The sequence below is a fragment of the Drosophila montana genome, unplaced genomic scaffold (genome assembly GCF_035044405.1).
Source record: "Drosophila montana isolate Dmon_TW-CO22-7 unplaced genomic scaffold, ASM3504440v1 contig_2481_1, whole genome shotgun sequence".
NCBI classification, from domain to species: domain Eukaryota; kingdom Metazoa; phylum Arthropoda; class Insecta; order Diptera; family Drosophilidae; genus Drosophila; species Drosophila montana.
In genome coordinates, this window is record NW_026997351.1 from 1,678,388 (window position 1) to 1,699,183 (window position 20,796).

Here is a 20,796-nt window from a genome sequence, read left to right on the forward strand (position 1 = left end):
GAGCTAGTTCGAAAACTCGGTCAAGTTGTTGCCAGGCAGCTTAAACACACATTCATACACACACACACAACACACGCACACACACAATAGCATCCAATTGCCAATTGTGATAAATTGTACTTTTAAGCAATTTAAACTCAACAAAAAAAAAAAAAAAAATCATGAACAAAAAACAAGAGAAAAAAGTTAAGGCAAAACAAACCGAAACCGAGCGGCCCCTCATCAAAGTCCTTGTCAAGAAAAAAAAAATAATAGAAAAAGGTTGGCTCTCTGGCCAGGCCGGACAAACGGCTTTGGATACCCTGTACGCAAGTTAGCGACAGGTATATAATATCTCAACCCAGAATCGATCAAATCATAAAATATATGTATAAGGAGATCTACGACTTGAGATGCATTGAATACGGATCGCACATAGAACAATCCACAAATAAATTAGACACACACCACAAGACGCAGTCATGGTTGTTGTCAACGCTAAGGCTGCATTCTTAAACAGGGCATATACAAGTCTTGTATACTCTGTGCGTTTTTTTTTAAATATGTAAAACTACTTTACTAATAATGCCTCAATTGTGCGCCATTTTGAGGCCTGAGCTCGTCTCCAGCTTTATGGCAGTGGGTCCGGCTGATTTTGGGCATTTTTGGGTCCCGGACTGAACTGCATATACATATGTATGTATGTGTGTGTGTGTGTGCATGTATGAAGCACATATGTAAGGCATTACCCTAGTTAAGCGTACACAACACTCGTTGCAGAATTTTCTCTTTTCTCAGCTTTTCTATTTTGATGCGTGTTGTTTTTGGTATCTGGAGTATTAATCCTAATTGAAGGGAAATCCCTTGATAGGCACACGCACATAGCCAAAGGCGCGGGTTGCGGGTTGCCCGGACCGGTTAAGCGGTAACCCTTTTCTATTCTTTTCTTTTTTTTCTACTCAGGGGCCGCTCTGCTGCCCGAGTTCGTTAGTTTTGCTATTTTATGACGCTTTGTGTGTGTGTTTTTTTTTTGGTTGGTTTTTCTATTTTTATGGTTTTGCTTTTTTGTTTCTGCTCTTTTTGTTTTTTAGCTTATTGTTAGAAGAGTAGCGCTTAAGGAAATCTGCTGTGAAGGGTTCCCACATGAATATGTGAGTGTGTGTGTGTGCGTGATGCAAGGATTGCCAACATGTGGCGCAAGATAAATGCGTGACGTCTCAAAATTAGCTGCGTCTATCAGTGCCACTCTGCTCATACATACACACACTAGCATTAAGCTTGAGTCCCGTTAGCTTATAGCTTTCCTCCAGATTTGCACGATATGCGAAATGAGAATGATTTTCAATTCTTATCCGAATTTGAAGTTTACAGGAACCAGGCAAAGAGAGAGAGAGAGAGAGCGAGGGAGAGCGGCTTACTAATAATGCGAGAAAGTGAAGGCATGCACAAGTTACTAAACCCACACAAAGCTCATAATTAGAAGGCATTTACGTTGGCTGACAAAAGCTCATTGCCACAAATATGGCTGCCGAGTGAAAGCAAAGGAAAAGGCGCAACGCACATGCCCAAAGACACGCTCGACTAGATAAATACCTTATAATCAAAATAATTTTACGCTAAGCAATAGTCGCATTTTGAATAACTTGTATGATTATCAACTAAGTTAAGTTTTTGATTTAAGGCAAGCTCACTTAATCTATGATATGCTTCTATGCCGGACTTTTGGAACATAAAGCCTAAATAACACCCGGCTTTGCGCGGGCTTAATTGTCTCCTCAATATTGGACATCACTTTTACGGCCATTTCTCAACCGGGAAAAAGTAAAATTGAAAGTACGCTCGGATGAAACTTGAAGTTTCTCCCAACCAATCCCCAATTTCCACACGACGAGGCAAGGACCAAGCATAGGGGTATATATATTATGCGTTGATCATCAATCAGTCAGTCAGTCAATCAATCGGGACAGATTTTATATATATATATATATAGATAGATAGATTAACAATAATGAGATTGTAATACATCGTGCTTACAGTATATTAACTAATATTTAATATATTAATTTTAAATATAATATATAATTTAAATACAGGCACAAAGTTTGTTACGCCCGTTTCGTACACATTTCATGGTAGCAGGGTATTAAAAAAGCGCAAATAGACATTTAATGATTCCCCATTGTCATTATATAAAGGTGGCTTATAAAAACATTATTTCACAATGCAGGTGTTGTAGGTGGGTGTGTGCGGATCTGTGTGTGCGGATGTTGGTGTGCGTTTGGTCGTGCGTGTTTTTGCTCGCGCATGTGTGTATGTATGTGTGTTTGCTTGAGATGCGTATTGTGTAGCAGTTTTGGGGCCATGCGGGCTGCTGCCCATTTGTTGGCTGACACAGCTCCCAGAACGAAGGCATTTCATGGCGACTAACGAGCGACCAGGGCAAAGAAGCTAACCCAAAAAGCTAACCCAAGCCCTAAGCGCCCCCCCTCCCCCTGCCGGCACAAAGCAAGCGTGTAAACAGAACTCACCCCTCCCGCCGTGTGCCCTTCGTCAGACCCACATGTAATTACGTTAAGGTGTGTAAAGTTTTTACCCCCGCGCCCGGGCTCATATATTAAATAATTGTGAGCTGCTGGCCTGCGTCATCGGGGCCATTAAAAGTGCTACTGATAGGACCAATAAACAAATGCAAGCAGCACGAAGCACACATATAAAAGTATATAAAATGGAGCTTCAGCTTTGATATGTTGTATTTAGTTTATGTACTTTATGATTGAGATCTAAGAAAAACTGATTTAGTTCTTAGCATCCTATATAAATAGGAAAATACCACATATATTTTGGTTCAAATCTGACGCCAAGAACCATATTTATATTTCCTGTTTGCAGTTAGATTTCCTCATAAACCATTAAATTGGTTAAGGCTGGTCACACAGTTCGCACAGTTTAAAAAGAATTTTCCTCATTAGCATAAATAAAAAATGTGCCTGCATCTAGCTAGTCTTTGGATAATTTAAAATAAAGCTGGTCATTCTACAAACGAAAATCCAAAATTCCTCATTTTTCTAGTCTGCCTTTCATATTAAACGCAGCTGGTCACACTGCTCGCAATTTAGGCATCTGTTGATGGCCTGATTTGAATTTTGAATTGGTCACTCTATTGCTTGAATGGCATTTGCTTAAAGCAAAGAACAGAACAGCTGGTCACACTGCTTGCGAAATAGGTAGCTTTTAGCCAATTGATTTTCGACTTCAGCTGGTCACATTGCTTATTGCTCGCCAGACATTTGCTTAAAGCAATGCTTATATAAGGGCAAAACTCGACCGTTTTTCAATGTTCGACTCACTTCAAACGCAGCTGGGCACACTGTACGCATGCTAAGCAGCAGCCTTCAAATAGAAATCAATAGATTAAGCCTATTGCTGGAACTGTCCTCTTTTTCATCGGATCGGTTTCATTTCGTTCGCTGACGACCACTTGAAAAACACAGCCACAAAGTTTGTTGATGCTTCAAATGCTTCAAGCTTGCGCCGCAACTCGATAACAACTTTCGACTTGTTGTTGTTGTTGTTGGTGTTCTTCTTCTTCTGCTTCAGCCCCAATTCGATTTAAGTTCTTTGCTAGCTTTGGCTGTCGCCTCTATTGCCGTTTTGCCTTTGACCTCGTCTGTCGTTTATTGCCGCAAAGTTCTAGCGCCCAAGTCCATCTGATTTCCAGTCTATGTTTATGACAAACGTCCAAGTGAATCGAGCCAAACTTTGATTGTCAGCGAGTGGCCCAGTTTTCTTATGGGGCGGGCAGAACGGTACCCGCCGGCTGAAGTAGCAGGGAGGGCGCAAACAATGAAATGTCTGCATATTTCGGCACATTATTCAAATTGCCATTATGCACGCGCCTGGACGGGAAACTATGCCACAACAAAATTGCAATCGCAATGGCAAATGGGAAACGGCAAAAGGTAATAGCAACAGCCGCGCCGCAGTACGTCGCAACCGTCGGCAGGTCCGCATGCCGCAGATCCGCAGCCCGCAGGTCCGTTGCCCGCAGCTCCATTATGGCGGCCACAAATGCAATGCAGCAGCAGCAGCAGCTAGAAACGGTGGCAACAACGTTACCAATACCGATACCTACATCAACCATCGACCCATTAAAGGGGGGCAAATGTTAACCTGTGGCAATGCGACACTGCACAATAGAAGCAAATAGGTGTGAGCCAGGCAAAAAGGGCGCACGACTGGCAAATACCCTGCAGGTAGCTACCAAATTTGTGCTTAAAGTTCTACTACATTTAATGGCCAGAGGTTAAGGGTTCGGTAAGGGTTTGGCTTTGGCTGTTCTTTAACCAATTAGTCCGGTTTAAGGCTCGGCACAAAGTCGAATTCCGTGCTAAAGCCATGCTATTCGCTTGGCTTTACGAAATCAGGATCTAGTAGATACTTGTTGTTGAATATTTTCAAAACTAAAATTCAAGCAAACTAGTTTTGCATATTAAATTGAATTTGCCCAGACTCTAAAGACTCTCTTAGCTAAGCTTTTGACGAGCAGCCTTTGGCTATTATACGCACTGCCACAACTTGAAGATACCCGATTTCAGCCCCGTTTCAATGGGTGCACGCGCGTACAGAGACCATAGTTGAGGGGGGTACAGGCCACAAAGTATGCAACGGTTTCGTTTAGTTTCGCATCGTTTCGCGCTGGTGCACGTGGAGTTCATTATCGCTAATAAAATGCAAGCGGCCAAAATGGTCTAACAACACACACTCATACGTATACGTAATATGCACACGAATACGTATACGTAATGCAAATATGCACGCACACTAAACCCAAGCCAGTTCCCAGGTCAGCTTGCGGCATTGTTGCAGCCAGGCAGCCAGTCCGCCAGCCTATTATACATTAGGCATTCTTTCGGAGCGCATAACAAATTTAAATTGTTTGCATGCCGCTGCCATCCACCCGCACACCCCCCCCCCCCCTCACTCTGACCCACACAAACAAAATAAACGAGAAAAATTATTTTCATAAAAAAAAAGGAGCCTAAAAAAGGGGCAGAAAAAAATCTTGTCGCATATTATTTATGGGTCGGCTGCGCGCTTAAAAATGTTCAACACGTAAAAAGCGTTGCATATTTTTTGGGCGCACGGCGCGTCTTGCAGCACACGCTGTGCCGCCGGACTAGGCTCTAGATTTATGGCCACAGCGGACAGGCAGACGGACAGCAGACGGCCAGACAGGTCCAAAAAGACGAATAGTAGACGGCGAAGTAGATGCAGCAGTGAAATGGGAGAAAGTTCGCGAGAAATGTTCTTAAAGAGCAGCCCTCCACGTCGACCTTCAACTGCTGCTTGGGCTTAGTACTAAGAAAGAGGTAAATATATATAAAACAAAATATAAATAGTATATAGATAAATATAGATAAAAATAATCTTAAAGTGAGAGACCATAAGATAAGAAGACCCAGTTACTCATATTACTAACAATTTGGTATTGCCGTATGAGCCATACATAACAAGGTGGCAACACTTTGCATGTCAAATAAATAACAGCTAGAAATAGGGCACGTTAAATTTTGCAAGCCAGATTAGGTAGCTTGTAAAATAATTACTTTGTCAACGAGTTTTTACAATAGATTAAAAAGAGCTGCAAGTTCAAAATAAAATTATAGGTTAGGTTCGCCAGACTTTTTTTGTACATCCATGAATCCACTTTTTTGTCTTCGAGAAAAATAAACTTAAATTGGAATTTTTTAGTATGTTATTATTATGCTCTGTCATAGTCCTTAGCAACGATCAAAATATTGCGACAGTTTAATTTTACAGGCAATTGAAGTCATTCTGACTGCATGTTAAAGTGGCTTGTAAGTTGGGTAGCCACCCAAGAACAGTTTTGAGTTGTATATCAAAGTAAAATATTTTGTAAGAAGAGCGAAATACATTGTGAGCAATTGTTGCTTTTACAATGCTTATTATGTACAGCATTAAAATGAGAAATAAGCTCCTTACCTTTCGCAGCATATCGTCCAGGGAGTCCACATCGAGTCCGGCGTAGTTGTTGTTAAATTGGCTGGAGCAATTTGAGGAGGTGCTTGTGTAGCGCTTACGTCGACCCAGCGCGGGCGAATTGACCAGCGAGCTGGGCCCACTGGAGCCCACATAGCCCAGTTGGGCGGCAGCCATCAGCGGATACAGCGAATGATGTGCCGCCATATGCGGCACATGGCCCATGGTCATATGATGATGCGTGGAAGCGGCGGCGGTCGTTGAACAGCAGACTGCCAGACAGCCGCCGGGTGGGGGCGAAGCACCCGAAAGCTGTTGTTGCTGTTGCTGTTGCTGCTGCTGCTGATGCTGTTGTTGTTGGTGGCGCACTGAGGCCAGTGGAGAGGGCGGCGCCGTATGGTGCAGCTGCAGCGAATGATGATGATGATGAGGATGATGATGGGCAAGCGAGTGGGCGGCGTGGTGTAGATGATGATGCAGATACGCCTTGGCGGGCGAACTGTTGCCCGAGGAGCTGTTCGAGGTGCCGGCGATAACAGGTTCGATTACAACTGCATTTGAGCTGGCAGCGGAACCAGAACCGGAACCGGAGCCGGAGCCGGAGCCAGTGGCAACAACAGTGACGGACATTTCGTGGCTTTGTGTTGTGCCGCTTGTTGCATCGCCGGACATTTGGCCGCCGGACTCGCCGCTCTGGCGTTGCATGTGCCGCTGATGCGAGTGATGCGAATGCTGATTATGCATCTCGTTGGCCGTGGACGCGTCCACCAGCATCAGCGTCGTGCCGGCGACTTCCATGTGGGGCTCCACTTCGTGTGTGTGTGTGTCTGTGTTTGTCTTATAAGATATTCTGGCACAGTGTTGTCTCTCTGTGGTCACACTGTGTGGCTGCCACTTAGGCGTGGCACTTACAGCTTAGGGCTGCATTTTGTTTGTATTTTGCTTTTGTCGCTCATTAAACGCTCAACGCCTAAAAATTATGCAAAAGCAATTTGGGCTAAGCTTCAGCTCGTGTGTGTGTGTGTTTGCGGCAAGGAATTTTTGTAGCATACCTCACGGCTGCTGATGCTGTGCACCCCGCACCCCACACCCCGACCCCTCCCTGCACGCTACACTCAACATATGTCTGTCTGGGGCTGCAAATTTATGTTGCTGTTGCGTTTTGTTTGCTTTTTAATTGCATGCCGCATGCTGCATGCTGGATGCCACAGTTGCTGCATACTTTTAGGCGTCACCCACATGATTAATGATTACCCAGGGAACGGCCCGGCTTGGCTCCGGGTTGGCAGTGGTCTGTTGTTAACCACAAATGCTCTGCAGTAACTGAAACTGAAAACCGATTGTTGTCATTTGCCATTTGATGAGCGCAAATCGAAACGCCAAGCGCCATAAAGTAGACAACAAATATAATAAATACCCGATACATATATATATATATATATATATCTGAATAAATGCGTTGCGATTGCAATTGAAATTGCTGTCCAATATTTCGAACCGAGTGCATAATAAATAAATAAGCTCACAAAATAGCGAAAGCGAAAAAAAAATGTGGAAAAATATATCTGAAAATAATTAACAAAAAAAAATACATTGATGAATATTTTACAGACATTATCGATAAGCGTATACCCTGTGAAATGCATCAAAACCAACTGCATTAATGTCCACAAATATTTAAAATCAATTAATCAGCTTAAGAGCTGCCAAGCTGCGTTTTTCATATGAACTTAAATTCCACTCGTAAACGTGAGAAAATTTACGCTGAAACTTTGTCTATAAAGAGCATAAACGAAAGGTATATAAGCTGTATTACCGGCTAATTGTGTTCATTATTATTTTTAATATTGTTAATGATCAATGCATCTGATTTAAGAGCTAGGCAAGCTGCGTCTTGAACAGCACATATTATTTATTACATAGAATTCCACGCGCACAGGTGGAAAATAGATGAAAAACTGTTGAGTTGGACAATTTTACTTGATAATATGTGTAAATGGAATGAAGTAAGGGAACAAGCGTAGCTGGGCAAGTCGTATAGGCATATGAGCAAAAGTTGAGTTTTCATTCGATCGGATTCGAACGCTTGTATGAATTTACATCCGGGCAATGCCCGAACAGCTTGTCAACATAACATGCATTAAACATTTATAATTGATGTGTATATCTGTCAGTTTAACTTTTGAATGTACTTTTACACCAAGAAAAAAAAATACATTTCTGTCATATAGCTAATGAATGTCATGCGCAATAATTAACTATGATCTAATTACAACAGACGCCAAAACAAATATCAGCTGAATCGATGCATTTTTTCGTTGTCAACTTTTAGTTGGTAGAAAAAATTAATATAAAATACAAAAAAAGATAAAATATGTACATATTTATATATATATATATATATATATATACATAAAATCGAAAAGCGCAGTTAAATGTATTTACATTACAATTTGGAAAAGTTACCCAAGAATTTAAAATAGAAAAATAAATTAGCAGGAGATTGTACAAATATTTATTTAATAAAAATAAAGAAGAGCTTTTGCGACAAGGCCGAGAAGTGCTTTAATACAAAAGATATATTTTAGAAAGTTTCTTGCAATATAAGTTTTATTACATATTTCCTAAGTATATACCATATGATCTGCTAGCCATAACATATTTCTGTTTACTTTCGAAAGGGCTTACAAAATTGGAAATGCTTTAGCTAAGCCTTGGGCTAAATAAAATGACAAATATAAAATTTCGGAATTTTGATAGAAAAAATGTGCTGCATACTTTGCAGCGCAACTGCAGCAAGCAAGGCTTCGTGTGTGTGTGTGTGAGTGTATGTGTCAGTTGATTATTATTGATGTTGTTGCTGTTGTTGTTATTTACCATACTGCCTCACGCTTGACTTGCTTAACCAGACGTGAGCGGCAACGGAGAAACAGGAGCACGGCAATTTACAACAAACAGCAATCAATTCTGAAGCATAAATAACTCAATTTCTAGCATTAGCCATTGGCTGCTGCCGTTGCTGCTGCCGTTGCTGCTGCTGCTGCCTGGCATCAATAAATTAGCAAAGGATTGAAGCCAAGTGAAGAGCAGCTGTCTGACTGTAGCTGGCCAGGAGGAGTATTGGGATAAGCCGCTGCGGCGCCGGAGCCAATTAGTGGGACGCATATTCTCATAGCGTTTATGCATTGGTCTGATTTAAAAATCCAGTAAGGGGTGCGGCAGGGTGGTGATTAGATGCTTGCAGCAGCTAGTACTATATCAAGATCTAATTTCAAGTTGCAGCAGAGCAAGAGTCGCGTAATTCGAGGCAGCAACAGCAACCAGCAGCAGCAGCAGACAGTGGAGCACACCAAAGTGCCAGGCGACATGTTTGGCAGGCGGCAGTACATGTCGCTACGTTGCATGGTTTTGTTGCTGTTCCTGTGTGTGTGTGTGTGAGTTGAAGTTTTGTATCGTTCATTTAACAATGTGTGCCACAATGCACGATGATGATACACACACAGACAGAGACGGTAACGAGGTTTGGGGCACATTGAAAAAGGTACATGTTTAGCATGCAAGTGTGTGTGCGTGCGTGTGTGTAAGTGTGTGCGGCAGACATTGGCCAGCAGTTGGTGTTCTTGTAAGGACAGAACGTTTTAGAATCTATATGGCCAGGCCATAATTCACTAGAGATAATATACATATGTCTGGCTCACTGGCAGGCTGGTTGGCAGAGGCCAAGCACAGGGCAGAGCGTCATATGCAATTGCCTTGCATGCACGCACAACAACAACAACAACAACGACATACACACACATACAGAGCTCGGCATATTAATGACACGCTGCCTGACTTGCAACTTAAAGGGGCACGCTTAAAGCTATGCAACGTGCAGCACTTTTTTGCATATGTCAACGTATGCTTATGCAGTTTACAGGCCGGGATATTTATTTAAGAACGTTTTTTGCTACTTATTCGTGGCAAATGAAATATGCTAAAGTCTTGCTCTGATTACTATTTTTGTTGTGCTATTTTTGCATTTGAAATGCTTATCAAATATTTATGGCCAAGAAAAACATATACATACACACACACACAAACAGGCGCACGCATTTTCTTTTGACAGCTGAATTCATCAAATATGCTCGTGTTTTTGCTTGACTGCGCCAAAAATTATGCTACAAAAAATATAAGACGAAAAAAGGTAAGAGCAATTTGCTTTGCCACCGAATAAATACCCTATGTCTGAGTGGCATGATATAGTATTCTGATCCAAGCCAAGCAACTTCTTTGTGTAAATAAACTCGATATCTATTTAAACTGTGAAGGTATGAGATTAAATTCAGCAATTTCTTGTTGCTGGCTTTGTCAGAAAAAGCAAGACCATTTTTGGCAAAACAACTCAGTTTTCTACATATATTTTGCACTTGAGCTACTTGATATAACCAGCCGATCCGAAGATAGAGAAAGCTTTTTTTATATATAACAAGAGCCAAGACTACATTATATCGAGTCAAGTTTGGCAACAGACTCTTTATATATGTGCATAAAGTTAAGGATGAAATATTTGTTTAGCACATTTCGAATATATAGTTTTAATATTATATTACAATTATTATGAGAACAATATTAAAAAGAAAAATAACTGCAGCAAGAGTGCATAAGAAAACGGCAAGATAAATTGTAAAAAATGACAATTAGAAAATATATTAACATATAATTTATCTAGTAAAAGACTTTGGAAATTTAGTCAGCAAGTTGGCTGGGGGTCTGCTCTGTTTAGGGCAAAAGGCAGGCCTTCTGAAAATGGCGCCAGAGCGTCTGCTATTGTATTGGCCTTGGCAACAGCTAAGCCGACGTCTCACAAACACAACCACAACCAGCGCTTAAAGCTGCTTGTCAAGTGCAAGAGTCAAAATATTATTAATACAATTCGATTTTCTTGCTCAGCCTGAATGCAACAATTGCCGCAACACACACACACGCACACGCAAACACGCAATGTTTTGATATTCATATAAATTTGTATGCATTATTATTTCTATTAGTTCAGCTTTATACCTTAGCGGCAAACAAAAACACACAAAAACGCACTTGAAAAAAATAAATAAATAAAAATGCTGGAAATTGTTGTCGCTTTTCACTTTTTCGCGCACATCACGCTAAATGCCGCGGCTGCAGTTAGTTTCGTTTTGGTTTTATGGTGTTCGTTGTTTAGTTTATCGTTGCCTTTGGTCCAAATTCGACAAGTTGCGTTCGAAATTCGTGGAGCGCACACTGAAAATGGCGTGCGAGACCGTGTGAAAGCACGCGCTACGCGTTACACAGCCAAACACAAACTGATTGCCGTGTGCCGTGCCATGGTTGTGATTTACCGACAACCGACAACCAACACAACCGACAACCGACAAGCGACAACCGACAAGCGCCCCAGTCAGTGCCGGAGTCAGTAGCACAACAAGGAAACGACGGCACGACTCACACACGCACACACACACACATGCGCACACTGCACAGCTGTCCTGCGTGTATGTATGTGTGTGTGTGTGTGTAAGTGTGTGTTGAAAGAGCAAAATTTCCCAGTTTGGCTGGGAAAACCTAAATACAGGCTTTTTTCCTTTGGCCTTATATCAAATGTTTAACAAAATACCTCAAAAACAGCTGAACGAGACATTAAGAGATTAAAATCAATATTGAATATTGCACTACCTGGCTTTGCATGGGCCACGTTTGTTGCTTTATCTTACAGATAAGCCTTATGCTCACATTTCACGCCAGTGGGAAATTTAAACCTATTTATACTACCTCACGTTCAAAATTACATTTTACTTAGCTGTTTGTAAAGAACTTTGAACCGAATGAAGAACTAAAAGCTGGAAAGAAAATTTTCCTAGCATAATGTCGACTTTCGATATTAGCCTGAAGTCGAAAAATAAATTTTCGCTTATACAACCTTTGACCCATATTTTCACCAAGTGAAGTACGTCTGAAACGAATTTTCATAAAGATTCTTCAATATGCAATTGAGGCCGCTTGGATGGTTAACAATAAACTTTCCTACAACCCTTTGGCGTCAACTTTCCGCCAATTTTCCGCAGTTGCGGGTGGAATAACCACAAATTAAAATACAATTTAATCGATTTGCCTAAGCAACGGCTGAACGAATTTAAAAGCAAGCCATGTGAGACTTTTAGGAATCAAAATCTATTTTATAATTTTTTTTTTAAATAAATAATAAAAATATCTCTAAAATACTAAAATTTAAATATTAAATTGTTAAGAAAGTTGTTGTCCCATTAATTAGTAGGGTATTTGCGTAGTCAACAAATGTAATTGTCAATAATTAATTGAGTATTAGATATGTTTATTTTAACTGGATGTAACCAGCTCTTTGTTTAGGCTCTCAGTTTTTGAACCCAGAATTGATTGAATATTTTGTACTTACAGCATTTTTAGATTTTCAAAGATTTATAAAAATAATTTAATATATATAAAATATAATAAATTCGAAATATCAATGAAAATATGCGCGCATAAAATATAAACTAAAGCAAGACACATAAATTTCTAAAAGCTTCAAAAACAAATTAAAGCGGCGATCTAGCTAATAGCTCGTTAATAAATGAACGTGCATAAATCTACACTCGAGCTAAAAGCTTCATTAATCTGTCAAAATTTGGCCTGACGAGCTTTCAATCGTTTAACTTTAAATTGTATATTACTAATAAGAGTATAAGTTGTTTTATTCCAGGCGATATTGTAATCGAGAATGGATGAAAAGATGCTGTTAAGGCAAAGGCAACATTTAATTTCCCGATATTCCACATGGGATATACGAAGGCAAGCTAGGGACATTTTTGTGCCCTTCGGTGTGGTGAACAGCGTCGAGTTCGTGTTTGGCTCTGCAGTCGATGTCATCCCCATTAACAATGGGGAGTGTGAGTTGAGGTGTGCGTGGTGTGTGTGTGTGTGCGTGTGTGTAGCATACTTTCGTGCGCTGATTGTGTGCGTATTAAAGCCAAACGTAGTTAGCCTTAAAGACGCAGCGCATTTGTTTGGCCGCCTGCGAATTTTAATGACTTGGACTTTACCTAGTTGCGACCTGTGGCAAAATGCTTTTGCATTTAAATTTTAAATGATGACAATGATGGCATAGAAATTGTGAGGATACAAAGCTGATGATGCGTATGATGACAACATGTTCTCAGTTGGCAGTCGATGCGGCAAAAGGCTATTAATTTTTGGCGTGACCTTTAGCCCCCCCCCCCCCCCTTCAAGCCAGCCAAAAATGAATATTTTTGGGCCAGGCAATTAGCGTGCCATGTGACAATGGTGGACTTAAGTCGTGACAGCAACGCATCAACATCAGCATCAGCATCAGCATCAACATGCGGCGACCATTTTAATTGTGGATTCCCCAGATTGTCATGGCCCAAATCCGCACCTGCTGCCACACACACACACACACACACACACACACACAACCACACACACACACACAGACGCACACAAACAGACGCGGGCACAGCAGCTGTCAACAGCATTAGATGATGTTGGCCGTGTGTGTGCCGCATGTCACAGCGCCTGGCAGGTGGCCTTTTCTCAAATTGAATGCCAAATTGTATTCGTATGCTGCTTTCCTTTTTTCCATTTGGTCCTGCCGATTTCATTTGGAGGGGGCGGGGTGGGGACTCTGGCAACGCCGCACGACGCCAACTTGTTGAGCAATTAAGCCAACGCTTAAACCGCCCAGACAGCCAAAACAGCCAAAGAGAGCCAAGGCGCCCATTTGCCAACTCTATGAATTTATGTAAACTCCAAATGAATACAAATACACATAAAATAACAAACACACCGACACCCACACACCCACACGCACACATATAGGCACCCACACGCACACACATGTGTGTGTATGTCTGCACCCAGTGGGTTACTGGCAGGCGCTAAATTTGAACAAAGCATTTAGCAAATATTTGCGCAGCTCAAATGTTAACAAATATTTGATTAATTTCAACTTTAAGCACATTTAATTGAAGCATACTTTACATAATATAAATATACATGAAAAATATGTGGAACACATTCCTCATTGATCGCTTTTAATTAATTGTTAAAATTCCCAAGCACTCAGTGGACTTTTGTTGTGCATAAGGCTGGACTGTCAGAGCTTTAAAAAGAGTTTAATATGTAAGTAATTCTTAACAATCTCCTGATTGACTGACTGACTGGTTGAAAGACTGATAGATAGACTGACTCATTGACTAAGTGACTGACTAATGACTGAATGACTGAATGTCTGACTGACTGACTGACAGACTGACTGACTGACTGTCTGACTGACTGTCTGACTGATTGATAGACTGAATGATAGACTGATTGATTAACTGACTGACTGACTGATTGATAGATTGATTAATAAACAGACTGACTTACTGACTGATCGACTGACTGATCAACGAACAGCCCAAGCTGTAAGGGCTAATCGACTGAATTACTTATAAAAGATTCCTTTTGGTTCAAAAGATAAAGCTTAAAGGTCTTTTACAGATTTGACCTATCTATTGGGTGGTTTGTATAAAAACGTAACGTCATGAGCCGTGTCACATGTGTCTAGCAAGGGAGAAGCAATTATCAGTTTTTATATTTGCCTATTTAACAATGAAAACAGCAACAATAATAGTTAGAATAATAGAAATGAAAAATGAATGAATATTTAAAACTTTTCCTTTGTTTTGTAAACTGCGATATGTATATATATTTATATATCTATATACATACACATATTGCTACATTTGCCTATATCAATATCTGCCTGTGTATAATTGCGTTCCCTGTTAACAATATCGTTCTATTCACCTTTTGGCGCCTGTTTTGCTGCGTGGCATCTGTTATGGCCATTGTTAGCACTTGTTTAACTGGAGCAGAGGCGACAACTGGCTAATATCCTTTTTAATCCCATGCCCATAAATATATATGCTAGTGCCTAGCGTAACACTGAAACTACCTACACAGTTGCCACAAACCGCTGCCCCATGCCCCACACCTCCACTGCACCACCACGCCAGCTAGTGTGTGGTCGTAAGTATTATTGGTGTTTGCTTTTTGTAGTTATTGTTGTTAGTCGTTGATATTGTTGCTGTTGTTGTTGCTGCCTTTTCACATAGTTTTTCATAAATTTGAGACGACTCTTGAAGTTGGACTCTACTATGGCTATGGCGCAGTGTTTCTCAGTGTCGTCGGGCAATCCGCTTAATATCATTTTTCGGCATTACTTCGGAGTGTTCCTTCCACATTCTCTTCATCTGCTTTAGTCAGTACGCCAAGCAGGCGATTCTGGAGCTGGCGTGCAAATTTCAGCTGACATACGGCCCATGGCTATGAGTGTGTAGTGCATGCGTGTGTGTGTGTGTGTGTGTGTGTAAGTCGTGTGTGTATCGTAGTAACACGTAACAACATAAACGGCTTAAATACGCAGCCAAAAGCCGCTTAACACACAACTTTAGTGCGGTTTTCTGCGAATTTTGTTGAGTGGAGGCCAACAGGATAGCAACAGGGTGAAGGGGGACAGAGGGGACGCGGCTGTTGTGTACAGGGGGCAAGGCATAGCCAGCTTTAATTGCAGGCAGAACTTTAGGTCTCGGCTTCTGGCGGCTGTACATAATCATGTTTTATGCTTCGGCCGCGCCAAAACGTAGGCAACGAATTCCTGTTAATAACTGCAAAACTAAGAAGCTGCCTTTTCCAACCTGCCCCTTTGCCGCTTCTCCCCAACTAGCCTCATTGCCGCATTATATTTATTAGCCTTTTTTAGGCATTTGAAATATGTCCCCTCGCCAGTGGAGAGCATGAATGCAACTTATTAAAGCCGCGCGCCCAAAAGCTCACATCAAGTGAAACACCAGAGCACAGTGGGCAAAATTTCGATAAATACTAGTCGAAAGAAAATGCTTGCAACAGGGTAAGTCAATCGATTGATATGGTTTATCTGGATCTTTAAGCAACAAAGAAAAATAGTCGTTATTCGTATCAATTATAGTTAAAAATGTGTTGAAGCTGTACAAGTGAATGCAGATGTTTCCCTTTTCAAACCACTTCAACTTTCCAACCCAAGCTATTTATCGATAGCCTTCCAATATCGTTTAACAGACATACATATATCCATAAGAAGACCTCTCCCATTAAAATTCTTAAAACAAAAACAAACATTTATCGCAGGGATACATTTTTAACGATTACCTCATCGTAAACTACGGCAGGACTTATATCAATTGAGGCAGAACTGTCCTTTGAGAAGTTTCTCGATAACACAAATTATTTACTATCCAATCTTTTAATTAAGTCAAAACTAGAAACATAGCCCTAAATAAATTATCGACAGTTTCTGATATAAAATTTATTCAAATTTATTACCTAACCTTCAAGAGCTTTATAACACATGAATTATTTTTATTTTCTGCACAATTTGAACATTTCCATTGCCGGCATTTTGGCTGGCTTTTCCAGGAAAAGCTGACCAGTTTTTTCCCCCCGCTGGCCAATTGCTCCGCTTGCTGTCCCACATTCAAATGCTGTCGTCAACAGACTGACAAGCGCATAAGTCAAGCATGGCTGGCACACCCCCTGCCACAGGGCCAGCTCAGCCCCAAATCAACTCACTTTCAGTTGCTCGAAAGCAGAAAAAAAAATATAAAAAAATAACATGAGATAAAAAGGACAAAAGCAAAAAGGACGCAGCACAAAGAAACAACAACGGCAAAATACTTTTGCCTTGAAATATTTATTTGAATCTAATACCCTGTATCTACATAGTTTAAGCAGCCAAAGGCTATCTAGTTTTTTATCCCAGCTGAATATTTTATACTGAAAAAAACCCAACAGATTATTTTTAATTATATCTTAAAACATTTAAGCTGAATTGAATGAGTAAAAAAGTATTTTGAAAAAATAAAACAGCGACTAGATTAAGGCCGAGAATTAAATGCGCGTGCCGAGATATGGCTTATGGCTTAGCAGAGGAGGATAGGAGGAGAATAGTGCAGCGCCTAAAAGCTGAGTTAGCTGAGAAGAGACCTGGGTGTGTCTTAAGTCGGGGACGTGATAAACATACAGGCTGCGAGTTATATCACACGGCTTGGAAATACGCCCCATCGAATTGCTCAGCGTCTTCTAAAGAAACATCGAATTGGCGGAGTGCGAATGCGAAGGATATGTCGGAGGTCTCATTAAATCGATCTCTCGGATTGGTTTGTATAACCAAAAAGAATGCTGTCATATGTATTCATTGGACTTTCACAGATATTTGATACGTTCTAATCGATGCAGAAACTATCTTAAACTCTCAGTTTTAATTAATATTCATGATTTACATTTAAGTCGCATAGGACAGGGTATGTGTCAGTCGAGCATGCTGACTTTCTATAATTTGTCGCTTTTGTTTTGACGTTTTTTTTTTCCTCGTCGTTTTTTATTGTTTGTTGTTGCCGCTGTGTGCTATATTTGCACCGCTTTTGCAGGATTTGAATTCAGTTATTAAAAAATAATAATAATGAAAAGAATATTTCATAGTACTGCAAGTAGTACTATTTTAATGCATGTAAAAAAGATTTAAAAAAGGGGGGCAAACATAAACAATGGACCTGCTCATAGTTAGTTGTGAACGTCCAGTTGCTGCACGCCCGAAGTTTGTGTGGTACTCGAGAATGCCAACTGAGTATTACTTAATCCGCACGGCAAATGGGAGCGCGAGGACAACAAACCAGGACATATATGTGAGCCAGGAGAGGAACGGGGCCAGGGTGGAACGAGGGGGGGGGGGGGGGGGCATGGCATTCTGTATGAGGCATTGTCACGCATAATTAAAATTAAATGCGCTTTTGGGAATAATTCAAATGAATAAACGAGCGTGGCCAACATGTGTGCGCTGCATACACAAAATGAGTTGTCCTTGTCTTGCGAAGACATGAGACATGCCCCCCGCCCCCAGCCCCCAGCCCCCTCCCACCTACCAACAATCCAGCGACTGGCCCTCGCGCCTCATGCCAGACGCGAATCTGTTTTGGCTGTGTGCAAAGCATGCCGCCTTAGACACCAAAAACTTTACAACTTTTCTGTCTTGTCGTGTGGGCGTATGGGCGGGTGGGCGTGGCCGAGCAAGTGAAGGACGAAAGACATTGCTTCATTTATTATGCGACTGATGGCCATTAATTTTGCAGGCCACAGTCGCTTGGCAGTTAGTTGCCTCCGAATGTTGTCGCCTGCCTCGCAAGTTGCCAGACAGCCGACGCCGAAAAGTAGGCAGCACATGTTGCTCAGCCGTGTACGTGTGTGTCTGTGCGCGCATGTGTGTGCGTGTGTGTCTGTGCATGTGCATATTTAAAAGTTGTCATATACAAAAACCAACCGCCCCACAAAACGGACATGAGAATATGCCAGGCGCAGGCCTACGAGTGCCAAGTCCTTAACCCATTGACGCACAAAAGTATGCAATGCATTTCGGCTACCAATTAATTATACACAAATGCCGTACGGCTCGAGCGCCCACAGCCCGCGTGACGCTCACAACCCCGCCGTGCTATCGAACCTTGCCTAATTGCTCAAATAGTTGAGCGAATTTTCGTTTCGTCCATTTGACAGCCTCCAAGCGCAATTTATGCCCAGACACGAAGCTGTCGACAATTTTTAATTAAGAATGCCGCCTCGAAAAGTGTCCCCCGTTTGTGAATCTCCCCAACCTTATTTCAATCCCATTTTATTCGTTTTCAAACATTTCAAGAGCTTAAGCTCGCCGAGAGTTTATTAATAAAAAAAAATTATTCAGCTCTACGCATTTCATTAAATTTTTGGGACATTTTTTTTCTTTGGACACAAACACAATTTTGCTCCTTACTAAGTTTGTTAAGAACAGACTAAAAGTAATGCTAATTGCATGACATAAGACTCAAATACCCTTCCTAACTTGGAATTTCTTTAATACAAAAGATTTACTTCCAACCAATTGTTTCTGAAGGGCCTAAAGCAACCATACTAGTCAGATTTTATTTCCGATCTTGGTCAAGAAACCTTGAAAAACAAAAACTTGGTTTGAGACCGAAGCTTCCTATAAATATATATGATATATTAGCTCAATATTGATATGTTACGAAAAATGTGGAAGTAGTAAATGCAAAGTTAAGTCAAGATATCTGAGAACACAAAATGTACATATATGGGACTATTTTGTATAGTTATTGATGACTTATTTTGTATGGTTAGGCATATAAAAATCAAAGAAACATGATAAACCTATTTATCGTTAAACATGCAATGTCATTTAACTGGGGTAACAACTGTCCCAACACGACGTGGCACATGAGACATCCTTCCGGCTAAGCTGGAAAAGCATCGCTACATTTTCAATTTCCCATTGTATAATGCGCATAAACAAAGGCAACGCCTCCTGCTATGCTATAATGGAATATGCAAAGTATGCGAGTGTGTGTGTGTGTGTGTGTGAAATCAGCGCAATGCACGCTTATAGGCGCCTATCTGATATCTGTCGGATGCGGCATTGTTACAAAAAGGCGTGGCCCACAGCCACGCAGTCAACGACCAAACGCAACCAGATGACAGTCCTGACAGATGTGACTGTTGCACCGGGCTACGTGTGCCCATTGTTGTTATTGCAATGATACCACATACCCTATAACGTGTGCCATGGGATAGTACACATGCTAAGAATCCCAATATATTCAAATATACATACAACCATTGGCGGTCAAGCATGGGGTTTTGGCCAAATCTAATGAAAATACATACAAAATATTTGCATCAAACGATTTATTTGCCGATCGACCTCAAATGCAGACTTCAGAGTTTCACACTTTTCGCAGAATCCATTCCCCCTTGTTTGAAAGTTTAGACTGTATCTTCAGACTCCTCAGCAGTTACTCATACATAACTTTTTCTTCACCTTTCTCTTTCTTCTCTCTCTTCTTTCTGCTTGTCAGACTTTGGCTCTTTTATATATTTTCTTTTCAATTCCAGCACTGCTGCTCTTGGGTTCTCATATAGGGTATCGGAGAGTCACGCACTCTTCGTTTGCCGCTCGTCTACTTGTTTATGTCACGGATTTTCAGCTGCATCCGATTTTAATGGACGGCTGGACACAAACTTTTGTCACCGTTCCTTCATTTTTTGGGACCAATGGGGAAATTGAAATGGCGGGCAATGCCTCTAAGCGCAGCTTTCAACGCGCTAACGCGCTGAACACACACAACCCACACACGCACACGCACACACGCTCACACATCTCATGGCTTATAGCTTATGGCACTAATGTGCCCACTTTTGGTGCCAGCCCGTTTGCCAGTGTGTGTGTATGTGTGTGTGTGTGTGTATGTGTGTGTGTATGTGTGTGTGTGTGTGTATGTGTGTGTGTATGTGTGTGTATGTGTGTGTGTGTGTGTGGGTCCAATGTGCAATCACTAGCAACTGGGCCGCTGGCATTGCAGATTTATTGAGGCCCATTTACGTTCATGACGGTCACATAAAAAACAATACAAACAGAGCGAGAGAGCTAGAGAATGACAGAGATAGAGAGAGAGAGAGAGAGAGAGGGGGGGGTGGGGGACCTAGGCAATTGACAAACAAAATTTCATAACAATGCGCGCGCTCCAATTGAAGGACGAGCAAATGTCACTTGAGTGGCAAAAAGTCGCTGTGGCCGCCATGCCAAGGCAATATCTTAAAAACTTGCGTTAACACTAGAAAGTCGCTGTCTATAAAGCAGCACGGCATGGCAAAGTACACTTCAACCCTGCGGCTCTCTAAGAAGCTTCAGCTGAACTTTGCGAA

The 20,796-nt window shown here is 41.3% G+C and overlaps 1 protein-coding gene across 10 annotated transcripts in view; it reads right to left on the reverse strand.

Moving 5' to 3' along the window:
- The window catches only part of LOC135428355 (uncharacterized protein CG43867), a 148,561-nt gene that overhangs the window by 98,724 nt on the left and 29,041 nt on the right, over positions 1-20,796 (reverse strand). For 3 of the 10 annotated variants that reach the window (XM_064682299.1, XM_064682305.1, XM_064682304.1), the window contains exon 1: positions 5,983-6,792. The exons of the other annotated variants lie outside the window; for them this stretch is intronic. In XM_064682299.1, coding sequence (XP_064538369.1) covers positions 5,983-6,777 — 795 coding nt within the window. In that variant the 5' untranslated portion in view covers positions 6,778-6,792. Of the gene's footprint in view, positions 1-5,982; positions 6,793-20,796 lie in introns of those variants that run through there. 10 annotated transcript variants of the gene reach the window in all.